General features: G+C 35.0%; 3 protein-coding genes across 3 annotated transcripts; all 3 read right to left on the reverse strand.

The window, feature by feature from the left end:
- Nucleotides 1-473: 473 nt before the first annotated feature.
- On the reverse strand, nt 474-4170 carry LOC137818988 (metal transporter Nramp3.2). Its single transcript, XM_068622674.2, has 4 exons — nt 3524-4170; nt 2622-2758; nt 1799-2451; nt 474-701 (listed from the first exon to the last, which is right to left on the reverse strand). Exons 1-4 carry the CDS (start codon nt 4168-4170, stop codon nt 474-476), a joined length of 1665 nt encoding a protein of 554 aa, XP_068478775.1.
- Nucleotides 4171-6398: 2228 nt separating this feature from the next.
- Nucleotides 6399-8156, reverse strand: LOC137818515 (serine acetyltransferase 5). The gene is made up of 2 exons (XM_068621985.2): nt 7593-8156; nt 6399-7133 (listed from the first exon to the last, which is right to left on the reverse strand). Exons 1-2 carry the CDS (start codon nt 7959-7961, stop codon nt 6642-6644), a joined length of 861 nt encoding a protein of 286 aa, XP_068478086.1. The 5' UTR covers nt 7962-8156; the 3' UTR covers nt 6399-6641.
- A 3540-nt stretch (nt 8157-11696) lies between these two features.
- Nucleotides 11697-24285, reverse strand: LOC137818399 (uncharacterized). The gene is made up of 13 exons (XM_068621809.1): nt 23885-24285; nt 23665-23781; nt 21410-21474; nt 19974-20079; nt 19531-19602; nt 18781-18840; nt 17548-17677; nt 17278-17471; nt 16993-17177; nt 16558-16685; nt 15124-15410; nt 13689-13908; nt 11697-12726 (listed from the first exon to the last, which is right to left on the reverse strand). The coding sequence occupies exons 1-13, from the start codon at nt 24152-24154 to the stop codon at nt 11930-11932; spliced, it is 2631 nt and encodes an 876-aa protein (XP_068477910.1). The 5' UTR covers nt 24155-24285; the 3' UTR covers nt 11697-11929.
- Nucleotides 24286-24505: the final 220 nt, after the last annotated feature.

Genomic DNA, 24505 nt, shown 5'->3' on the forward strand with positions numbered 1-24505 from the left:
ATTAACAAAAAAAACTATCAGAAAAGGTGAAATGAGAGGATAACAATACAACTCTATTTCTTTGGTTATTATCACTAGTACAACTTGAAAGTGATCATCCAATGATACAACAAAAACAAATCTACTTGACTAAATATTACATCCTAACCTGTTTCATCTTACAAAACACTTGGTTTATTCTAACTTCTATACACAAAAATCTTGCAGAGCTTAATTAGTAAAAGTTTCTTAATTATATATCACCATAATGACACCTTAATCTTGTGCATGAAGAGTGAGTTCTCGGTTTCTAAAGAAGACAAGTGCCAAAAGTATAGTGCTTCAACTACATGGACTTGCATTCTTTTCCAAGTTCAGAGATGGTTCTGTGGTAACAATGCTTCCTTTTGGAATACATTATCAGCAACCCTTGTAAGATTGGCAACACTCTTCCTTTACATTTTAGCCCCCAAAAATGGTTTGGATTTGCAAGCTTAGTTCCCAGAAAGAGAGAAAAAACCTCTTGAATTTGGGGACCTCACCATGATTGAAGGAATGGCACCACTATGTTGAACCAAATATATAATAAATGAAATCCAAGCCAAAGCACCAAGGAAGACTAGAAAACCAAACAATACTCCATCCACTTCATCCATGAAGAAATCTAATAACATATATCCATAAACCAATATTACCAGCACAGCCACACTCCAAGCCACTTTCTGCATCATTAGAGGAACAAAGTTAAGAGCTAAGTATGGAAATTGACTCAAAAACCAATGCAAAATCATTATGAATAGTTTATATGTTGATTTGCTTAAAATCCTTTATGTTGGTAAGTTTTCAATTGTAATCAAATTTAGCTTTTAATTTAACTAATGCATTTCTAAAACTAAATTGAAGGGGGAGAGGTGTCAATTATAGTAGTAGTAGTAAAGGTAACTTCAGTAATCAAAATAAAAATATGAAAAATTAACAGATTAAAGTGTTTCTTTCTTCTAATATTCAAGTTAATTACTACTGAAGTGCTTTGCTTACAAAAATTCTGTTTGTCATTTAGCAAACTTCTAGACAGTGGAGTTTAATTTACACTGGTGCTTCATTTATCTTATAATTAAATGGCAATACATGCATCTGTCATACATATGGTAAAGTATATCTTATCCTTCTCTAAGTCATTTTCCAAATCAATATCAGCCTTTATAGTCAATACTTTTGGAACTCAACTTTACGTGTAGACTATATGAGCTAAATGAAAGAATTACTAGTAATAGATATGCAACTTAAACAAATATTCTCAGAGGTTTATGTTCATCATATGTTTCATTGTTTATATTCCTCTTATGCATATTATACTGAAATCATCCTGTCATGTCAGGAGAATTTCTCAAATCAACCTCATTGACCAATATGAGCGAAATGAAAGAGTCCTTTATCAAACAAGTAAAATCAGAGTTTATAACCAACTTTGGATTAAGATAATGAGAGAGAATGATGCAGGGAAAAAGAAGTATCCTCAAATTATGTGAAAGTGAAATAGCTAATTGGGGCATCACTAATCTGTCATTTCATTTTTTGCCTCTGAATACTAAACACATGCACAACAAAATTGTTTGGCATTAAGTCCTGTATACCAAGTCTAATAATCAATAGAGAACTTAGTAGCTTTTGAAGAATAAAATTAGAGCCAAAAGGGTCACTGTTAAATATGAAGAGTCTTACACTTTGCCTTGCTTGGTTATCAAATTCTTGGTATTTGGAACTTGTAGCATCATAATAAAAATTACCTAGTAAAAAATTGGATAAATGGAGAGCTTACCTCTACCATAGGCCCTATTCTGAAGGACCCCATGACCTCCTCTTTGGACACCAAAGTAAGAAGGGGGATAAGTGCAAAAGGAATCTGTATTGCTTGGACCACATTAAGCCATTCATTCAAGGTATCCAATGAACTTTCTGATGTATTAAAAGCAATTGCACAAATCATAGTTGGAACAATTGCACAACTTCTAGTGATCAATGCCCTCAACCACTTCTTTATATTGAGCTTAAGAAAACCCTCTGTTATAAACTGGCCAGCATATGTGCCAGTTATGGTACTACTTTGGCCAGCTGCTAGTAAACCAATACCCCATATATAGAGAATTGGAAACAACCCTCCCCCATACCTCTCCTCCAGATATTGCCCTGCATTTACCAATCCTATGCCATTGGCCTGTTCTGTACCATAGAACACCCTAGCAAAAACTGTTATCACACATAGATTGATCACCAATGTCACTAAAAGTGCAACTGAGGACTCAATTGAGTAGTAGTTGAGAGCCTCTTGAACCTGGCCTTTGTTACGGATATCAATGTCCCTTGATTGTACCAATGCAGAATGGAGGAACACATTATGTGGGGTTATCACACACCCCACAATTTCCACAGCCTGACGAAGAGTTTTTGAACTAAGTCTTGGGATTAAAAGACCTGCAAGAAGCATCAATATTGAAAGAAATATGAAAATTAGTAGAAACATCTTGGACATTGGAAATAAGAATGAAATATAATCATTAAACAGACACTAATAATACTAGTATATTTTTACATCATAAAATCAAATGAATGTGCTCAAACTAAGCCATTTGATAAATTTCTACCCATCAATAGTTCTTCTTCACTGGGTTTTGTATCCAAGAACATCCACGCAAAAGAAAGGCCCATAGTTCCAATGAAAACTGCGAAAACACCTTCCAACTTCCTCACTCCATAGTTCTCCAGAAATAGAAAGAAGAAACTGTTCAACCAGCACACAAAAATGCAGAATTTTAAACAGTGAAACACAACATTTATTTATCTTTTTATATCATTAAATTAAACATAGTAAACTGATCTTTTCTTATCCATGATAATTCAAATTGAATGACTTATAAGGACAAGAACTTGATCAAGTTCTCTATATTTTTGCTATCAAATTCTTAAATTAAGTAATGACATGTGGATTTATTTCTTCAAATTAAACAAACTTCTTCACCAAGAAGAATGAGCCTCAGCACAATTTTAAGGTTGCTACCTAGTGACATTTAGGTTTTAGTTCAATGTTTGAAAACAGCTTCTCCATTTTGAAGGTAAAACTGCATACAACTACCCTCTCCAAATCTACCAGATGGGAGTGCCTTGTGCACAAGACCACCTCTTGATAAACTCCATTAAGAATATGTTGTGGAATTTTCCGAAAGAACTCTGATGTTATTGTATGATTTGAGAACTTAAACAGACAGGATAAGAATACAAAAAGCTTGACAAAAGTCTTACAAAAGAATGGTTTAAGTAACTCTTAATACATCATCTCATTACAATCTTTTTGTTTTCCTTGTATAGCAACTGCCGAATTTGTTTTACATTTTCCAAACATTTAGTGCATGCTGAGATAACCTTACACCCTTTTTAAAAGTACTTTCAGAATAAAAGTAATAAAAAGAATCATTTTTCATAAGTATGTTTAGAATGGTTATCAAACAAGCCTTGATATATATGATATTACTCAATTTAATAAGCTTACCAATCCGTGGCTGTGATAACCACACCAGCCCAAATGGGGATAAGCCCATGGCTAAGAATCTTGAAAGCAATGGCACTGCCAATAACCTCTTGAATATCAGCAGCAATGAGAGCCAGTTCAGCCAAGATCCACAGCACCAACCTGGCCCAATTGGAGTACTCCTCCCTGCACAGCTCCGCCAGGTGCCGCCCGGTCGCCACCCCGAGCCTCGCCGACAGAAGCTGTATCACCAACCCCATGATGGTGGACCACATCAACAACCAAAGCAGGGAGTACCCTGCAATTGCACCAGCTTGAAGGTCCCCTTCAAGGTTCCCCGGGTCCAAAAACGCCACGCTCATCAACAACCCTGGCCCCGTGAACAGCCACAGCTTCCTCCACGAAAACGGCGGCACCGCCGTGGACCCTCCGCCTCCGGAAGACTCCAAGTCAAATATCTGCACCTTGTCCTTGGCTGCATACACCGTGTCTTTCTCTTCTTCTTCTTCTTCTTTGTAAGCATGTTCCCAGTTTGAGGGTGTTACATGGGGTGAGGACAACGGTATTGACTCGCATTCTGCTTGTAGCAAATGGTTTTCTTCTTCTTCCTTCTCTTCTTCTAGGTTCTTGTGGTTGCCTTGTTGCTGAGGTTGTGACTGAGAGCTCATGTTGCATGCAGTTATGGGATAACGATATCTTTTGTGATCGTTGTTGGGGTTGATATATTTTCCTGTTTATCTCCTTTTGGGAGAAGAATATGGCAAAAATTTAGTGCAATAATATCTATGGCTGCGCAATCAACAATTGAGACCGCATGCTATTTTTGCAGAGTTTTCTTCGTGATGCTACGCTATTTTTGTAACCAAACTGCTATATTCTGGAGATACAAAATCAGATATTTGATTCGCCATTTTGAGAGCCTCACGAGTAGCAAAAGTTGGAGAATGAAAGCAGATACAGTGCTGATTGCTGATAAATAGTGTTACAAGCTGAATTAACACAACCCAACCCACTATAAGTATAACTTTCTTGCTCTTTATATTTGATTATTTTGAAGGTTTTGTTTTCCAGTTGAGAAGATTTGTTCCACACCGAAAAAACTCCAAAACTCATCATCTGCTACTTCAGATAAACAAAGTAACCTGAGACCTTAACCACTCGCAAGTTGAAATGTTAATTTGGTTAGTTTAGTTTGACACTGGATGTTGATGATGAGGTTTAAAGATTTTGCAGGATCACATTAGAATATAGAAAAAATAGTATTTATAATATTATTTTATTCATATTTAAATTTTCTAAATTATGTTTAAAAAGTATATTTGGCCATCAAATTTTAAATTTTTGTAAATTCTGTCATACAATTTTTAATTTTAAATTTTTGTAAATTCTGTCATACAATTTTTAATTTTACAAATTTTACTATCTCAATCTTAAAATTTTACAAATTCTCATTAGGTTGTTTTTACCACTATTCAAATATACAAATATTAAAAATATAAGCTAGAAAATATTTTTAAACATAAATATAGTTAAGAAAATCAATATGATAAATTAAACAAAATGGTTTAACATACAATATTTTCACTTATTTTGTTGGCATATCATTACACTTTGACTTCCACTTTATTTATTATTCACATCTTAACATCCAATTGAAAAATAAAAAAGATAAATTGTGTATAGTTTTAAATTATAAAATTAGTAAAATTGAAAGTTCAATATGTAGTGCATACTCGGTAAAAATCTCACATAAGTTACTTTAACATACATTATATAGTAATTTGATAATCAAATAAATATATATATATATATAATTATAAAAATAAAGTAACAACAATTACACATGAAAATATAATTATTAAAAAAATAAAATTATGGAGACTAGATAATTTTATAATAAAATTATGTAGACTAGATAAAAATAAAATTAATATATAGGTAAATTATATTTATTGATATATTTTTATGTTATACACGTGTATTATTATGTGTATTATTATGTAGCGCATAATAAAGAACATAGATATTTATTATTTCTTTTTTAATTCTTAACAGTAAATTAATATTAGTTTTTCTTAGTTTTAGAATTGTCCATGATTGGAGACTAAACTTAATGTATTCTTGGTAATTAGTTTTTAACTTAGACTGAGAGAATTCTTGGTGTTTAGTTAATACTCAGAAAATTTGTTTCTAAGTTCTAGAAATTACCCAAACCAATATAAGCTCGAGTTTGCTTTCAAGTAATTTATTCTAAGGTGTCATTTGGCAATTTTATTAAAATATTTTTGCTTCCAAAAAATAATTGTCTCTTAGCATTACATAAACAGACTAAGTATTCAAAACTACACAATACCCATTAGATTTTAGAGCACGTACTTATTTATACCCATTATATTTTAGAACACGTACTTATATTTGAAGTGATTATACTCTATTAGTCAAAATCAAAGTTTCAACCACATTATACAAATACAAAGAAATTGTTTAACAACAATTTATTTGAAGTCAAAAATAAATTTCTGAACTTAATGCATGGCCTTGCTGACTTGGGGGAAAAGCAAATCAAACTCTCTTTCTCCTTTTTCTCTGTCAACCACAAAATGACTCCGACAGACATGGGACTGAGATCAACCTCGTTTTGATTGATTACCAAATCAAAATGAAGTAAGAAAAAGTTACAGAAAGCCTAAGTGAGTTTGTTAAAAAAAAGAGAACACATGCAAGTTGCTGAGAGTGAAGAAACTACTCAGAAGAAAATTCAGGTCAGATTCTTGCGTTGTGAAATCTCAGTAATAGGAAATATTAATAACTGCATAAATTCCACCATATTCTATCAAGAAGACACCTACATTATAATCCTTGAGCATAAAACGGAATGTTAAAAAAAAATTAGAACTTAAAACTGAATCCTGGTACCATATCATTAGACTTCAGGCTGCCAAAATTTCAACTCATAATACAGTATATATACAAAGCAATAATCAACCTTTTCATACAGCTGATCATCATACCCTTATTAGACCCTATCACAGGTTCACTTTTCACACAGTACAAAATCTCAATTGAAACATAAAATTACAAAACTTTAGAAGGTATTTCATTTGGAGGATTCATTAATTAATTGATTAGCATTAGAAATTCAAATGATATAATCTGACCACTCAGAGATAAAGGAAGTATGGTCCATGGACTCCCCAGGCACATCCTCATGCTTAGAAGGTGTCTCCTTCCCACCAACCAACCTGGCTGGGTTGCCAACTGCAGTGGTCTGTGGCGGCACGTCAATCAAAACCACCGAGCCAGCACCAACCTTTGCACCTTCCCCAATCTTAATATTTCCCAGAATTGTAGCACCAGCACCAATAAGCACCCCGTCCCCAATCTTGGGATGCCTGTCACCACCAACCTTGCCAGTCCCGCCCAGCGTAACATGGTGCAGAATCGACACATTGTTCCCAATCACCGCTGTCTCCCCCACCACCATCCCAGTGGCATGATCAAACAAAATCCCCTTCCCAATCCTCGCCGCCGGGTGAATATCCACCGCAAACACATCAGCAATCCGAGAGTGCAGAGCCAATGCCAACGGCCGCCGCGACTGCCGCCACAAAAGGTGTGCCACACGGTGCGCCTGCAAATCCCAATCACAAACAATTAACCCAATATTCAATAACTAGCCAGAGTAAATAATCCATGCACTATTAGTTACTCTGTCCTCCAATTTGTAAATTGTCACCCCAGAAATTGTCATTGACATGTTGACAATCAGAAATGGTAATGAATTGTAAACCCAGCAATCATCATGTCAGATAAATTTGTTAACTTCATAATAATTACTTTAGAAATCATGACATACTCATCACAACTTATGATTGCTCAACAACAGTATAATCAAAACAAAAAACCGTAAACTATCAACTAATCAAATTGTAAATTATCAAACCAGAAATTATTATTTTCGATAAGTTTATTAGCATTAACACTAACTTTCTGAGTGAATAATGATGTGCATGGAAATTAAACTGAATTAGATAAAACCTAGAACTGAAGCATTCAGAACCCTAGAATTAAGGGGGATAAGGAATTAGACCTGGCAGGCGAGGAAGCCTTTGTAATTGAGGAGACAGTGAGAGTACGAGACGCAGGCAGGGTCGCGTTCGCGGGCGGCGCGGAGGTCGGCGACGGCTGCTGAGCGGAGGGAGGGATCGGAGGAGAATGCGTTGAGGAAGAGGTCGTAGAGGAGAGTGGAGAGTAGCGTAGAAGAACAGAGCTTGTTCCCGAGGTGGAACGAGAGAGAACGCTCGAGCGAGGAGTGCGAGAGGATCGTCGAGTAGAGGTAGCTCGCCAGCGCCGGCTCCGACTCGGCGTCGCGGCGAGCCTCCGCCTTGATCTGCGCCCATACCCAGCCCTCGTCGTCGGTCGCAACGGCGGCGTGAGCCGCCGTTAGTCCCGTGGGCATTGTTTGATGATTTGTTGCGATGATGGTGTTGCGTTGGAATTTGTGCGGTTGAGAAAGTGGTGAAAAAAGTGTGGTACAGTAAGAAACAAGTTGATTCTACAAGAAGTGACAAGAAACACACACGCTATTCACGAATCACCGCATTTTCAAACCATTCATATTCATTTGTTCCTTCGCTTGATGTTCCAATGCAATGTCACCTAAATTATATATATACATATATATGACGTATTAAATAAGAAAATATTTTTATAAATATTAATGATCAAAGTTTTAATAATACAGAAAAAGAAAACAAAGGTAATCATTATTGACAATATATGTTATACTAACTTTAGTCAATGAATTTTCATAAAAAAAAAAGTTAGTTATTAGCAAAATCAATAAATCTTCATGTAATAGTGTAAAGGATTGTTGCTTCAAGTTTTCATAATTATTCCTTCAGAAATCAGGATGTTAAGAAAATTATTAAACATGATTTATTTTTTAAATCTAAATTTTTATTTCTTTTCTTGTATTGAAGAGTGAGAATCTATTGTTGTGGGATGAAAATTATTTTTTAAAATAGTCTTTTACTTTCATTTTGTTTTTACAAGAGGACCCATTTTGTTTTTACAAGAGGGGTCCTATGTAACTTTCGTCTTCTCGTCATCGCGACTTTTGTGTTTGACGTCTCTCCATCTTACAAGTTCTTCTCCAAGAACGGTGAGGTGAGGTACCTGCGAAGGCGTTCTGATGCTCAAGTCAGCTTGGGTATAATTTGTAAGTGTGTTAGAGATCAGAAAACTACCTTTGGTATTGGGTTATGATATTTATAACCTTGTGTTGGGTTTCAGTTGTTATGGGTCTTCTTTTGGGCTCAGACGAAAGTCCATTTGTACCTTAATCATGATTTATAATTAAACTGACTTAATTATGATTAAACGCAGTTTATCATCTATTTACACGTTCGTTCGGTCTTATCGACTATTCGACCTTTCAACCTCCTGGTAGTACACATTTTATTTTATTTTATTTTTTAAAATAAAGATGAATGTATTCAAATAATAGTAAATATTGAGTAAGAACATTTAATAGAAATAATATTCGTAATGATAATATTAGCAGACATTATTTATAAATATAGAATTTACACAGTTTGGCACAAGAGTCCTCCTCCAAACATTAAAAAGAAACAATATTTTTTACTTTTGCATTCATATTCAGTACCTGTGTGGTTGCAATGAGGAGCGGTGCTATCAATGAATCTGGTTGTGATAATGAGCATGGTACCTCTACATTTAACGTTTACCTCTTTATATAACTCAGATTCCTTCCTCTATAAAAAAAACCCTATTCTTCTTAGTCAAGTAAAATTATAGAAGACAACCTCATTTTTAAAAGTGACTAAGAATTGTTAATATTACATTATCATGACTTTTTTAGGTTTATACGAACTCAACATATAATCTCAACCCAACCATATACAGTATAATAAATCTCTTTCTTTACATATTTATATGTTCAAAACAAAAATCTTTTATTAAATTGAAATAATGATATATTAATTAGCATTCCATTTAATTAAAACAATAGAGGTGAAAAAACGTGAGATTATAAATAGTAGAATTAACTATTTCAACAAACAATATTAGACATCTATTCATTGCACTTCATTTAACCATACATCTAATATACTTCCTTTGTTATTTTTTTATATGTCTTTGTTATAGTTTTGCAGCTTCTTATTTTACTCATTTCTCTCTATCTAACACAGTAAATAAATATATGTATAAATTATGGATAATGAGATGTGGAAAAATATGTATTACAATTATAAAAGAAAGGGATAATATGGTCTTTTTAAACTTAAGGGTGCATGGAGAAATTATAGCGACAGGAAGAAAGAGCCCTCACATTTGTCGACGTTCTCGGGCTTTCTAAGATTTATGATCCAGTAGATAAACCAGTCAAACAAGCGTGTAACTCCAAATTTTCGGCTGCTTCTTCCTGCACCCCATAGGTTCTTGCAGCACCTCATAAATTTTGTAATTCCAAAAATACTCCTAGAGATTTAGGATTAGCTTCTAGATTATGTAATCTAAAATGTGTTTTTTAAAAATGTATTTTGAATTACATAATCTATAAGCTAATTACGGATCAGAAAAGACTTATTATGAATTATGTAATTCAAAATTATTTTTTAAAAATCATATTCCATACACAAGCAGAGTAAATACATCTAAAAAACTAAAAATTTTCATCACGCAACCCCAAACACACTATAAAATGCTCTCAAATTTTGTATATAACCACCAAAAAAAACCTTCAACCGGTAAAAAATCACGTTCTGGAGGTGCTTAAGGTGCTGGGGTGGATGCAGTATTTGGGATACACCGTGAGAGAAATTAGAAGAACGGGTAGGGTGAAAACCTAGGTGGAATTTTAGAATTTATTTATTTTTTAACTGAAGAACAAAAATGAAATTGCATAATTACTATGGGCTGTTGTAAGAACCTATGGGGTGCAGGAAGTAGTTATCCTATTTTCCTCTTGCACATACTTTCAAAAATATTAAAAGACAATTTCTTCCTGTATCTCCATTCTTTCTTCGTGCACCTCCATAGAACACGTATAATGACAATTTTGCCCTTCTTATTTTTTGTATTGACACCCATCTTTTTTTTTTTTTTTTTTATTTGATATGTACTTTCAAAACACAATTTTGTATTCTAAATTTTAGAGTTTGAAATTTTCAAATCTAGAAAATATCTTTCAAACTATAAAATTCGGAATACAAATTCTAAACTTTAGAGTTTAGAGTTCATAATGTATTTTTACCTTTCAAACTCTAAAATTTGAAAATGCAAAATTGTATTCCAAATTTTAGAATTCAATATGCATTTTCGAATCCAAAAAATATTTTTCAAATTCAGAATTTGAGCTTGGAAGGTCTATGAATTATACAATTAAAAAATAAAAAAAGAAATCTAGAAACTACGAAGGTGGAGGAAGATGCCTTCTCAATTACCTCCATTTTATTGATATTTTTTTAATTCTAGAATGTGTAATCTGGAGACTTCTCATATTACAGAATCTAAAAGTTAATATTTGTAAGTTTTTTGCACAATCCAAAATAAATAAATAAAATTATATTTTGAATTATATAATCTAAAACTTAAATTTTGTATTCTGATATGTCCATTCCAAAATACAAATATTTCAGAATGCAAAATTTTGTATTTTAAATTGTACAAATGTGAAGTTTTCTAAAACCAATAAAAAGGGTAATTTTAATATTTTTCAAAGTATGGGTGTAGAAAGAAATTGACAAAGGAAGAAACGCATGGGAAGCAAATAGTGTATACTAAGAAGCGTTTTCAGTTGGCTATCCTCGAGGAAACTTACCATTGATGCTAATTTGGAGGGGGGGTGCGAAATGGAGAGACATGGAATGGTGAAAAATGTAGTGAAATAAAAGTTAAAGAGGGTTGAAAGCCTGAGAAATTTATGATAACAGAATGAATTCAATAAGTAAAAAAAGATTGAATATGGAGAATGAATTAGATCCTAAGACTAAGTTACCATTCTACCAAATTGGCATACATGCAATGAGGATAAAATTCTATACATACCAAATCTTGTTAATAACTAGGTCAATTGTTATTTCATTATAACCTTTTCCCCTCTTTCCCTTCATAACTTTACTTCACCTTGTACAAAATATTATAAAAGACTAAATTGAAAAGTTCAATATATTCCAAAAATCTCTTTATAAAGAAATAATCAAAATATAATAGAGTCAAAACACAAGTTTACTTTATCAGAAACTCAGCTCAAGCTGGAAAACCATTTTCCTTTTTCCCAAACAAGGTCAAAACTTCAAATGTTTACCTTGGGAAAAAAGATGGAAAAAGTGATGAACTTGAACTGCACTAAGTATTCCTTTATGCTTTCTATGGATAAAAGGAAATTACAAAATCTCCCCTTTATTCGGAATCAGAATCTGGATCTCCATCCACAATATCAGGAAAACCATCTTCATCTGCCAGTGGATTGCCATGATCCAATTTAAAAGCAAAATCCTGAAAAATATTAGAGTCTGAGGTTGTTTGCCATAAGCTATTACTCTGAGAAGCAAATGCAAAGTCTTCGTTAACAGAGTTTCCTTGGTCTGATTCCATATGACTGGCTTCATTATGAGGAACAGTGCTCCCTGAAAGAATCTTCTCAGACACTACATCATCAAATGTACCATTGTGAGCTTCAACCAATGGGATGTTTGTGGTGCATGATCCAGGTTCCTGAAATTGCACCACGGATTCTCCAGGTTGATCTAACTTCAAATTGGTTTCATCCTCAACAGTTTTCATTTCAACATCTGCAGCAGGGGTGGCAGCCTCAGAATCCATCTGGGTCCTCTCCTTGTCAGAAGATACATGCACAGGAAGCACTATAGGATCATTATCTCTGCAAGCTTCAGAAGGCTTTTGGTTGTTTTCTGCATCTTTACCCATTGACACATCATCTTCTTTGCCAGTTTCAAGCCATCTAGCACAAAGATCATCATCGGAGTCAGGAGGATCTTGCGGTAAACCAAATGGGGTACTGTTGCTTCGGCCAGAATATTCATGTTGGAGACTACCATGGGCTTCACCCGATGAATTGTTAACAGCATAGGCGTAATCTACCAATGGAAGTGCCCTAGGATGTATCAGCACTTCCAAGGTTAACAGAGCATGGGCACAGAACTCAGCTAGCTTTGGCACAGCAGTTTGTTGCTTCCCTGCAAACAAGGATTCCCATGTTGTTTCAGGAAACGGGAAGCAGGATTAAAATAAAATTTCATGAAATTGTAGGTACAAGGAACACAAATGCTGTTTTTATTTTATCATTCTATATTCAATAATAAAACCAAATAAACGGAAAGTATATATTTATATCAACAAGAATTTATATTATCTAAAACCCAGGATATTACAAATACACCTTAGATATCATGTACAATACAACATCCTCCCTATTACTAAATCCTTTCATACACATACATACATACATACATATATATATATATATATATATATATATATATATATATACACACAAATGAAAATCTAACAGTATAATAGTCAAATTTGAACATACATTCATGGATGCTGTGTAACCTTCCCTACACTTCTCATTATCAAACACTACTTCATTCTACTACACCCTATCCATTTTTCCATATCACATAATAAAAATTTGAATCCACTCCTGCTCTGACACCAGAAACTTTAATGTCCTAATTCAAATCCAATACTTTTGAAAACTGGACCACCTTTAAGGTCATGGTGATTTGCTGTTAATAATTTGGATTTGATTTGCCTACCTGTTTCCCTATACAAAACATACCATGCTAAGGATTTTCTCAAGCAACTCAGAAATCTTCTCTCCCATTTTGTCCACAAAAAAAAGGCATAAATTGAAATATGCAAATCAAGATCTAATTATTAACAGCAAACACGACATACTTTCCAACAGTATCACCAACTATGCAAGTTATAAGATCCTAAGCATCTTGCAACAATAATCACAAGATTTTACGTAATTAAAAGAATTATCAATAATCCCAGCAACAACAATCATCAAAATCTCTTATTTAGACACATAAAGCCCAACATTAAACCTGCTAAAATACCAATACTTGATACCAAAATAAATAAGAATAAAACAAATTCAAATTGATATATGTATATATAGAAGTACCTCTACGGAAAAGTTCAAGACCCTGAGAAAAATATGGAGGTCTTTCTCGAATAAATGAAAGAAAGGATGCTTGTAAAGTCCGCAATGCAGCAAGCTGCAAATCTGTGACAGTGGCAGCAGGTTCTTCAGAAACTGTTCCTTCCTTAAAAGAATCCGTTGCAATGACTATCAAAAGGCTATCAAGTTTTGATCTCCATGGTGCAGATTTTAAAGCTCCAGCCTGTTAAAAATTATAAAAAAAATCATACAGATCTCTTGAAATTGAGAAGAAAATAGAGATCTCAAGGGTCACTTTCATTTCCCCTTTAACTTGAGAAGACAATTTCAGGGATGATTTTTAGGTGAAAAATTCATCCCAAGGGAGACACCAAACGTATTCCACAGGTACAAAACAAAAACTGTAAGTAAGCACTACAATATTTTACTCCATTTAAAATAGAACACCTTTTCCTCATTTTCGATTTTTGGCATGTTAATTTGTTTAACATGTGTAAAAAACTAGATAAAGGTAGTCTTAGAAATTACATAACAATGGCATATTGTGAATTGCACCAGTTTGAGTCTAACAATATTGAATACCTTAAATTACTTTCTGAGTGATATGATAACTTTTAGCTTCTCTTTGTTATTCTGCTTATAGCTGTTTAAAAGGGTCACTATCTCGGATATGCAGTTTATAGGGCAGGTTCACTGTACATTTAGCTGCTTTTCATGCCCTCTACCATGTGCAGTTGCTAGGCAGGGAAGTAATGAGACGGTTTGGAAATGTATTATAGGAAGAAATTTAAAAATAAAAGTAGTTAATAGTTAGTTGTTACAGGGGATTGAATTAGACCCAAGGCCTAAGTTCTAGGAAGTTTCTTGTTTGAAGGATATCTTGTCCTCATCTAACTTGTAGTTCCCCTATTTTCCCTCTAAGAAATTCCTTTTTATTTTTTTATCAAAAAATTTAAAAAAAAACAGCTGACTGTTTGGACAGATAAAAGTGTATCATCTTATAAAAACAACATTCCAAACCATGGCCCACCAACATAGCAGTGTCCCAATCTGTCCTCCCAGAGAGAATATGATGAGTTGATTGATATCATTACAAATTTATTAAAGAGGTTGTGAAAATCGACACTTTGCATAAGAACATACGCAAGCACTTGCAATTATAAACATTGAGTTCTGTGAGAATATTAGGATGCCACTGTGTTGGGATTCTTATTATATTTGGAGTAACTGTGATGGGCTCATACTAGGTATATTACCTAAAATATCTGTGCAAATAACAGGAGTGACAGGCCATCTTTTGCATCACAGTTATACAGTCACATTACTTAAAATATGGTTTTTATCCTTTTCCATCTAGCCATTGAAGGTAGGGAAAGGTTAATGAAGAAACAAACACCTTTAGTTATTTTATAATAAAGTTACTCAGACAGATTCATACCACAGTAAGAAGAGCCTCTAATGTCTCGAGTGCAGCTATTCTCAGAGAAATTGGAGTCAATGGACGATTCTTGGGAACTTCCACGCCTGAACCACCTCCTTCATCGTGCTCCTGAAGGGATCCCGTTGCACTGCTGTGCTTCCTTTTTCTATGACTGGGCGGTTGCTGTGCTCCAGCAGAGGCATTTGAATTTGAACCATTTAATATGCCACCATCCATATGCTCAGTACTATTTAAATCAGTAAAAGCATTGTTGACAACTTCCTGTGCAAGGTATAAAGCCATTCCTGCTCAAGATGACTAATTAGTAAAGGCCAGTATGCATGGTAAAATTAAATGCATCTTAATCATACACCAAGATAAGGGAAACAGATGAATTCATGTGTCAACAAAGATAAGCTGAAAAAGGAAAGAACTGCCCATGCAGCCTACATGTAAAGTTGTTGAAAATAATATACGGAAAAAATACATTAACAGTGTAGCATAAAATCAGATGCAAGATGACAATAGCAGAGACAATGGAACTAAGACTAAATACACTTAAGTTCAAGCTTTTCTCTTTCCTCCTTTCCTATTCTCTCTTCATCTCCCCTTCTCTGCCTGTATTTTAATGGGAAATTGTGTCTCAGTAAATGTTTCTAAACCTGATTTTTGATGATCTGGATTTGCAAATTGACATTTATTAAAACTAGGTTTGAGATTATTTAATTTAGGAAACTTTTATCTCAAAAGCAGGCGAGTAATAAAATGTTGCCAGGGTTTGGCTCAACACTTTTGGGATTCTTTCCTTAAAAGAAGTTAGGCCAAACAAAATTTCCAAAATGCTTAAAAACATACAAGTAGTTTTTGGAAAAACCACAAAAAATACATCCTCTTCAAAATCTAATCAGAGATTATTCTTTTAAGAAGAGAAAAGCCCAAAAAGTTGGATCAAGCACTGCCTTGGTATAAAATCTTAAGCCCCACTCAAAAGCTACAATTTTTAGCGTTTGATTTTAGAAGCAAAAGCAATTTTAATGACAAACAACCAAAGATCATGTTTTTCCCCAGAGTCATGCTGTTATTGATGTTCAAAGTGGTTGCATATAACTGTTGATGGATGAGAAATTTGGGGACACAATATAAGAGAAAGTAAGACAACCATACACAAGGCTCTCGCTTGTATGGAGAGAGTAGATGCATACAGATTTAACGCCACAAGCATCAAAGATTTAATTCAGTGACCTCTAAGTTAGAAGGCAACAAAACTTACCATTGAGCCAGGGCCCTTCCTCTAGGAATGTATAATATATCTTCCCAAAATGTAAAAAAAAAATGTAACCAGGAGCATGAAAAGAATAATATAAAGAAAGACATTCCAATCCACAAACTTCATTGCTACAAGATAATGCCAGTGTAGGCAGAAAAGCAATTAAAATGAGAAATTTTACATACCAGCACCCATGGTTATGAACAAATCCCTCGCGACTGAATAGAACTTAATCCTTAACTCTGGCAACTCACATGTCTTGAAGTACTTCGTAATGATACGTACAACACTGGCAGCATATGGTAATAGTTGACTGCAATACAAATATTGGCAATAAGTAGAGTTCTTCCTCTGGCAACAAATTAATACATGAAAGATATATCAGAGGAAAGAACTTGAAAGCCATGCATAGAAACATTACCAGAACACCAAAACAGTGAAGGGTAAACCCTTTGATGATAAGACACATTATAACAGAGATCATTAACAATGGCATTAAAAGTAATGACAAACATTATTCAAAAATGTCAATGTTATCCCAACCATGTTTTTTTCTGTTTGGCCTCAGTTTTCTTTCTTTTTTTTAAGGGAGAGAGGCTATCATGTAGTCATACACATACCTGCCCGTACACTTTATGATAGCTGTGATCAATTCCAGGCTACTCGAGTGCAAAACTGGAAGTTCTGAACAAATGTTCTCTTGCTGCTTGGCAGTCATGAATGGCAATGACATTTGTGGCAAAGAGCCATTTACCTTCAGAATCCTCTCAACCAGGGCCAATAATAGGCGAACAGGAACATTTACCTAATAATGTGATTGCATTTTGTCATTGTTCTTCCAAAATAAAAATACACAGAACTGACCATCAATTGTAGGAACACATATTGTACAAACTAAAAAGTACCTTAGCAGGATATGAATTTGTAAGCATTAGACAACAGCCCAACATAAGGGCAGATACATTAGAGATCAGTGATTGCTCAGTCATTTGTGATGCCTTGTTTCTAACTTCTTCTGCCAATATGTAGCCTCCCAACGGTGGCGGAGGATGTTTTCCTGGTAAAACCAGCAGCCTAGTAACACTGTCACGCATGGTTTCTACAACACATGGAAAAAGATTATCACAGACTGCTTTAACAGAGGCATTTATTACACAGATATTATCAACATTTACCTTCTTCTAGCCCATGAAAGGCTAGATTTAATTGATCATTTATTAACACCAAAATTTTCTGCATCAACACTGACCAGCTTTCAGTGTCTCCTTTCGATTTTGGAAGCAGTGCAATGCAACGGATGAGTTTCTAGATGTACCCAATCAGATAACATAACACATCAGATTAAGACTAGGAGGATATTCTTTGTATTTATCAGAAAACACATCCATACAAAATTGAGCCAAACATTAAAGAGAATTAAAAAATCATAAACGATGCCCCCCATGTTGAACATTGACCCAGCAAAATGTGGCTGCTGGTAGAGTTCTTTACCTTGTTTGGAAGTTTTATAAAAAAAATGGAATGGAACTGGTAGAATATAAACTTACAATCACAGAGGGATCCATTCCACGGTAGTTGAATTGCGATACAAATTAAGTATCTGAGAGCTTATACTTTGAATTGTGAATCGTTTCGTATTGTGAATCGTAAGATTTGTAAACATTTGAAAACCACATTCAAGATGAGGGGTTGATCACAGGAAGATTAGGTTAATGTTATAACGGTTGGATTAGGCCGGGTTGTTTGGCCCAACTCCTTTGTTAAATGGAAAAAAAATATTTGGGCTGATAAATGTTTGGCCCAAGGAGAATAAGAAAGCAAGATACAACATTAGGGTTGTCTTCTCTCATGTGCAGAGCTGCCTCTTTCATTTTCCATGGGCGCTGCTGCTGCCTTTTTCGGTTTCGCATGGGCGCTGCCGCTGCCTTTTCAGTTTTGCATGGGCGCCACTGCACTGCTAGAGAAACCATTCATGGAAATCGGAGTAAAGAAGAGCACAAATTGGTATGTATCTCTTCCAGCTCAATTCATGCAATAAAATGAAGTAGATTAAGGTTTTTCCAAACTGGGTCATGCGACCCCACACGTTTTGGAGTGAGACCTGAATCCACGGATTCAGGCTGTGTTTCTTGTTAGAATCGCGATTCATGTAATTCTGAGTGCGATACAAATGATACAACACAGATTTGGGAGCACAAATGAGTTTTCCTACGATTCGTATCGTGGGGGTTATGAATCGTATTGTATCGTGCAATACGAATTGTGTATTGTGCAATACTTACTACCATGATCCATTCTGATAAAAGTATAATACAAAATAGAAGTAAAATAGTGAAATTATTTTTAAGAAAAATGTGGCTGCTGCTAACATATACAGGCAGACAATCAAAATTTGATGAACATATTACCTTCGACATATCAAGACTGCATCCTCCAGACAAAAGTTTTAAAGCGACAGCAGATTCAACCTGCATAAATTAAAATCACTCATCAAAATGTAAATACAGCACCAAGGGAACTTAAATAGTTTTTTCTCAACCCTTTCCCTGTAAAAGCAACAAAAAACCTAGTACTAATCCCATCCAAAAGTTACATGCTCATCATCTTCCAAACATGCGGAGAAAGGGACACGCCAGAGTATTGTCTATAATAAGAAAATCAGTGTCAATGCAAGTGCAAATGCAGATACATAGTGCAACAGCATTAACATCCCAATCATGCAAAGCTTAGAACAAATGTACATAAAACCTGATTAGAACCATTGAATAAACATGATTATATCCTGAGTATTTATTTTAGTAGAAAATAATTTCATTGAGAAAGAAGGGAGAAATACAAAGGGATGACAATAATAAATCCTTCTACAGTGAAAAGTATGCAAGAGAAAAGAACATAAGACTGGTGCATGCAGCACAACACGCCAAACTCCACCTACAGCATGTCAATATCAGCCAGCCTAATAATAATAGGAACATAGCATTGAATTCAAAAGTTGCTGGTGAAATTAAAAGAAAAGGAACATATCAAACGCACTATTTGAGTTTGAAATTCTTGCTCTGGTAAAAAAAGTATTGAAGGAGGCAGTGGAATGTATCCAAGAAAAAACATTCTACTCATGCAAACAGAAATTAAGGACTTCCAAAAAAGGAGAATCTTACACTATCATAATGATTACGAATAGAAAACGGAAATGAAGTTGCTATGGTGCATAACAAATGAACTGCAGCATCCTGCATTCACCACAATTCAAATATTAAAAACGCTGTAGGCAAACAAAGCATATAATTTCTGGATAAAAATAATAATAACAGGTATATGGAATTGACAAATAAAAGTAGGGTATCTAATGTCAACAGCAAACAGAAAATATATTATATTTAAAGATTTGTCTGCATTCAGCCAAAACTTTTTATCTTCCACATTGGATAAGTTTAACACAAAAGACATTTCATCTCTTAGCATAAACCTGTGTACGGGTAGGTAAGTCAGGAGAGGTCCTGAGGAAACTGTTGCATGCCCGTCAACATATATTGCACATATAAAATACTATCAAATATACTAAATCCAAATGCAAATCTACGAACTGTCCAAACCAACTTACCCATATTGCCTCGGAGTTCTCATCAGTTAACATCTTCAATGTAGGCTGAACAACTTTAACGGCACAGGAAGATGATTCTTTCTTGATCTTTGGATATCGACCTAACCTATTTGTAACAGAGTTAGCACAGGAAGCTGCCAACTATTTTAATGAAGACTAAGAATGGCAGAAAATGTAATACTACAAACAAAATATTGGAAATAAATATATAGAATAAGTGCATGTCTATATTAATTTTTGTTTCAGTAGAGATCCTGGGAGCTATTAAACTTAATAAGCAGTCAAGTAAATGGAATGTAAAATCTAAGCAACTTGGTAGAACCATCCATTGTTCTCAAACTCACAAGTAAACTTGTAAGTATAAGATTACAAATTTGGGCTCATAAATCATGCCACCTCACTAACAGACTTGAACTTGATCAACTTAACTGGACGCAGTTAGGATCAGATAAACTCATCACACTAGCAGTCCACAGTCAAGTTAGAAAGATTGCTTGAGGTGCAATAAAAGCCCAAAGCATGAACAATCAGTCAGGGTTCCTCCCGCTACTTGGTTCTATTATGCATTTGCTTAATAGCTATTTTGACCAACCACAAACTTCGAATCTATAACAAATGCAACCCCTTCTTGTTTGGTTACCCACCCATGAATCAGCAAACAATGTAATTTGGTATAAGAGCATTATTACTTGTGACTTGTGAATGTGATATACAACTGTTTGTTCGCTCACTTGCTTGGCAACAACAAGTTTGCAACTACTACTGGCCTCTATGCTTGACTGACATTCTGAAACCTAAATTGTGAACAAGGTACCCTCTGGCCTCTACATGAACAAGGTGTCTCTTTTTTGTTTTTTTCTGAACTTGCAGTATTAGTTGAGAACTGAGATCACTGTGAAATAGTGGATTGTGTAATTGATATTCACAATTTATTTAGTTTGTAGTTTAAAAAATGTCTCACATTAGAGAGTCGAGGTGCTCAAGCAATACAGTTGTTAGGCCCATTTCAAAACTAGGAGTAATGCCCCTAAAAATAAGACTGGTATTAGGTTGAAACTTGAGGCATGGAATGGTGGTTTTTTTTTATTAATTTATGCTATTCATTTAACTTAGATACTATGAAAATTATTTTATTTTTATTTTTCAATTAAGCAAACTCTTACAAGTTTATTTGTCTAAGTTTATGAATCCTCCTCAAGTTGGACAACCTTACCCTCATCCTATTGAGTATTATGCATAACAGAGAAGAGGTAAAAAATCATTGGTAATGTGGGTGGCAACCACACAACAGCTAGCATAAAAATAAAGAGAGAGATATTTCTACCAAGGGATTCATTTAATCAGCAGCATAAAGCATTAGTACTCTACTCTACATTGCAGAACAATATTGTACCAATTAATAGAAAACTCTCAAGGTACAAAAAGAAATATCTAACCTTAAAAATAAATCAGACATTGAAGCACAAGCCGCTACCCTCACTAAATTTGAATCTGCTGGTGACTATTTCAAACAAACATCAAGGAGCTTGTCAAAATTGAGCATATCAAAAATAAAAATTCATTTCAGAGATTTGTACAAAGATGAACGCAAACAAGGGCAACTGTGTTTGAGCATGCATGTACTTTAAAAGCTAGAAATGAAGTCAAATAAAAAAGACTGTGTCACCTAACAATGTTTAGCATTAATCCGTAACATACAGGGTCCTTATCGAATACAAGAAAGGAAGCTTTGTGAGCTCTTTAATGGCCTACAGAGGGAACAAACACATTTACTAATTCCAAACGGCATCAGCAAAAGATACACTGCCCATTAACAATTTACAGGAAGGATGCCTGAAATCAGTAAAGGTGAGTAGTACAAGAACATTAAACTTAAATGGTATCAACTACATTAAGTTATCCTTCAAGTCCCAGTATTGGCTTGTAGGCTAAAATATGTGCTGGATAGCATGCTTAGTATTACAGTTAGAAAACATTATGTTTTAGATCCGGAAATGTACCAAAGCTATTCTCATTGCCAGAATACATAGGACTAGTCCTCTCTTTTTTTTCAGCAAAATATAAATAAATTAAATTGAAGGGGACACTTCAGAGGTCTCACAACCCTTATACATGACTCATTTCCACACTCACCAAGAGAGTGTTAGGCACAGAAGCGAAACCTACCTTAATTCTAGCATTAAAATCTAAGATAAAAACTGTCACAATCTACACAAAACCCCGCATGAAAAACTACTACCGATCCAGCTTATACTAGATATAGCAAAGCCAAGCAAACTTACACCTGAGACACCCCACATAATCATCAAAATATGCATCAAAGATCTTGAATAATGAAACTTAGCTCTTGTGCAACCCAATTTAGCAAAAAACATGGTTGCTGCAAAATTCAAAAAGCACCAGAATATGGTTTTCTAACTACAGCTTTGGAGCATTGCCTACAAGCTCACATTTCATCTTTGACCCAAAAGTTTGGCTGCATCTCCAATACAATAGCTACTGCCAAAGACAGCTTGTTAAGATCCATGCTTCCTTCACCTCCTTACCTCCAAAACGTTCTTCTCCCACACCTGCATCCAACACTCACCTGGCTGCAAGATTATGCAGTACACATTGAAACAGCGGATTACCTCATATAAGTTGTGCATCAAAATAGAGCTTCCTTCATTCTACCCTCCCATACAACATAACCAACCAGTGGCCCTGAATTCTGACCAGCAGTGCCTCATCAAATTGCGAAAAACTCCAGACCCTGCAATCACGAATCTTCTTGGACCATAAAGTTATGTCCTTGGCCATTCCAACCAACACCCAGATAAACAACCCCTGAACCATGCACACAGAACCAACCATAGAAGCAGGAACTCTGTACTAATTATGTGTGTTGCATAGACCAAAACCATCAGCCACAATAATCTGCCTTCGTTCTGTCATCCCTGCAGCCACACCCTGCATTAAAAACACCAGCTAACCCACAGCTGACTTAAAGCAAAACTTGTCCAATTCACATGCTTCCTCCCTTCCTCAATTTGTCCAGACACAAGCATATTAATCAAATACTGCTTAACATTACATCACACCAGAATAAATTGTCAGTGGCCCTGCAAACTAGGTTTGCTTCTAAATCACCACCCTACACCGAAAATACCATCCATACCCCTGCTCTTCTAACCAGATAACCCAGCCTTCTAATAACGTCTTCAATCTGACAAAACACATCATTCCTCAATTACCAGTATCTTTTAAAACAAATGAGAGGTGGTTGCACCCTATGTTTCATCCATAACCACAATTTAAGTTGTGACAAAATAAGGGATCAAACCCGTGTCATATACTCAAAAGAACCAAAGGTACTAGCCACTTGTGAGCATCACTAAGGTTTAAATTCATCTAGGAGCTATGTGGATAAAGTTCTCCATAAATACAAAGAAGAAGAAAATGAATAAGAAAAAAATTAAATGAGTTTCTCTATAAACAAAAACTAGTTTACCTGCATTAATTTATAGAATTCTTCTCATTCTAACTTATCTGAAAGATTATGCTTTTTCTCGATTATTTTCTTTTCCTAGACCTGTGTAAAAGTTTATCCAAACAACAATTACCCTAAACAACTGTATATCTACACCACTTCATACTCCTAAACCCGAAAACTCTAACAAAGAATCATCAGCATGTAAGGCAAAACATCTACCTGTAGAAAAGCTAACAACTTGTTGAACCACACAGAGTAAGATTCTAGAAAACGCTCAGAGCTGCACTCTTCACAAGTAACCCCGAGCAGAGAGATCCCCGCCCAGCGTTTATCAGGCTACAAAAGAACAACACACCCATCTTAACTACAAAAATCATTCAAAACAAAGAAAGAAAAAAAAAAGGAAAAAAATTAAAAGCTTCTTGCTTTTGATTCCCACCATGGAGGTGGACAGGAGGGAGAAGATGCGGTTGAGCCAGGAAGAGAATGCAGACTTCCAGGCTTCGATTATTTTGGGAGGCGTGGAGTCTACCAGGAAAGACTCAGAGAGAAGGGAGTGCGTTTTGACGAGTGACACGACCTTGGAGAGTTGGAAGTTGCTGGAGAAGGCACGCTTCTCATCCGGAATATGGTCTCTAATGATGGAGAGAAGCAAGCGGGGTTTGAATGCAACGTCGTACATGTTCCCGAAGTGGTCGAAGGCCGCCATTGGAGCCGTGAAACCCTGCAACCTCGGAGACACTGAATAGAGGTGCCGCAGAAGAGAGACAACCTTAAAAACACACAGTGCGGCCTTCTCTCTTCTGTGCTGTGCTGTGTGAGGGAAGAGGAAAAGAAAAAGAAAATAAATATATATATAATATTATTATGTTTAAATTATTTGTTGACGGGTTGGATCCGGATTTTTAAAGGGTGCCCGTTACCCGAACAGATATCTCGTGTTAGGGTTGGCTGTGATAGTTTCTATAAATCACAAACAAATCACAAAGTTATAAATTTATAGTTTCTATATTTTTTAATTTGTATATTATTAGTTGAAGAAGTAATATATCACAATAAA

This window comes from Phaseolus vulgaris, chromosome 10, assembly GCF_051622355.1.
Source record: "Phaseolus vulgaris cultivar YP4 chromosome 10, ASM5162235v1, whole genome shotgun sequence".
In the NCBI taxonomy this organism is placed as follows: Eukaryota; Viridiplantae; Streptophyta; class Magnoliopsida; order Fabales; family Fabaceae; genus Phaseolus; species Phaseolus vulgaris.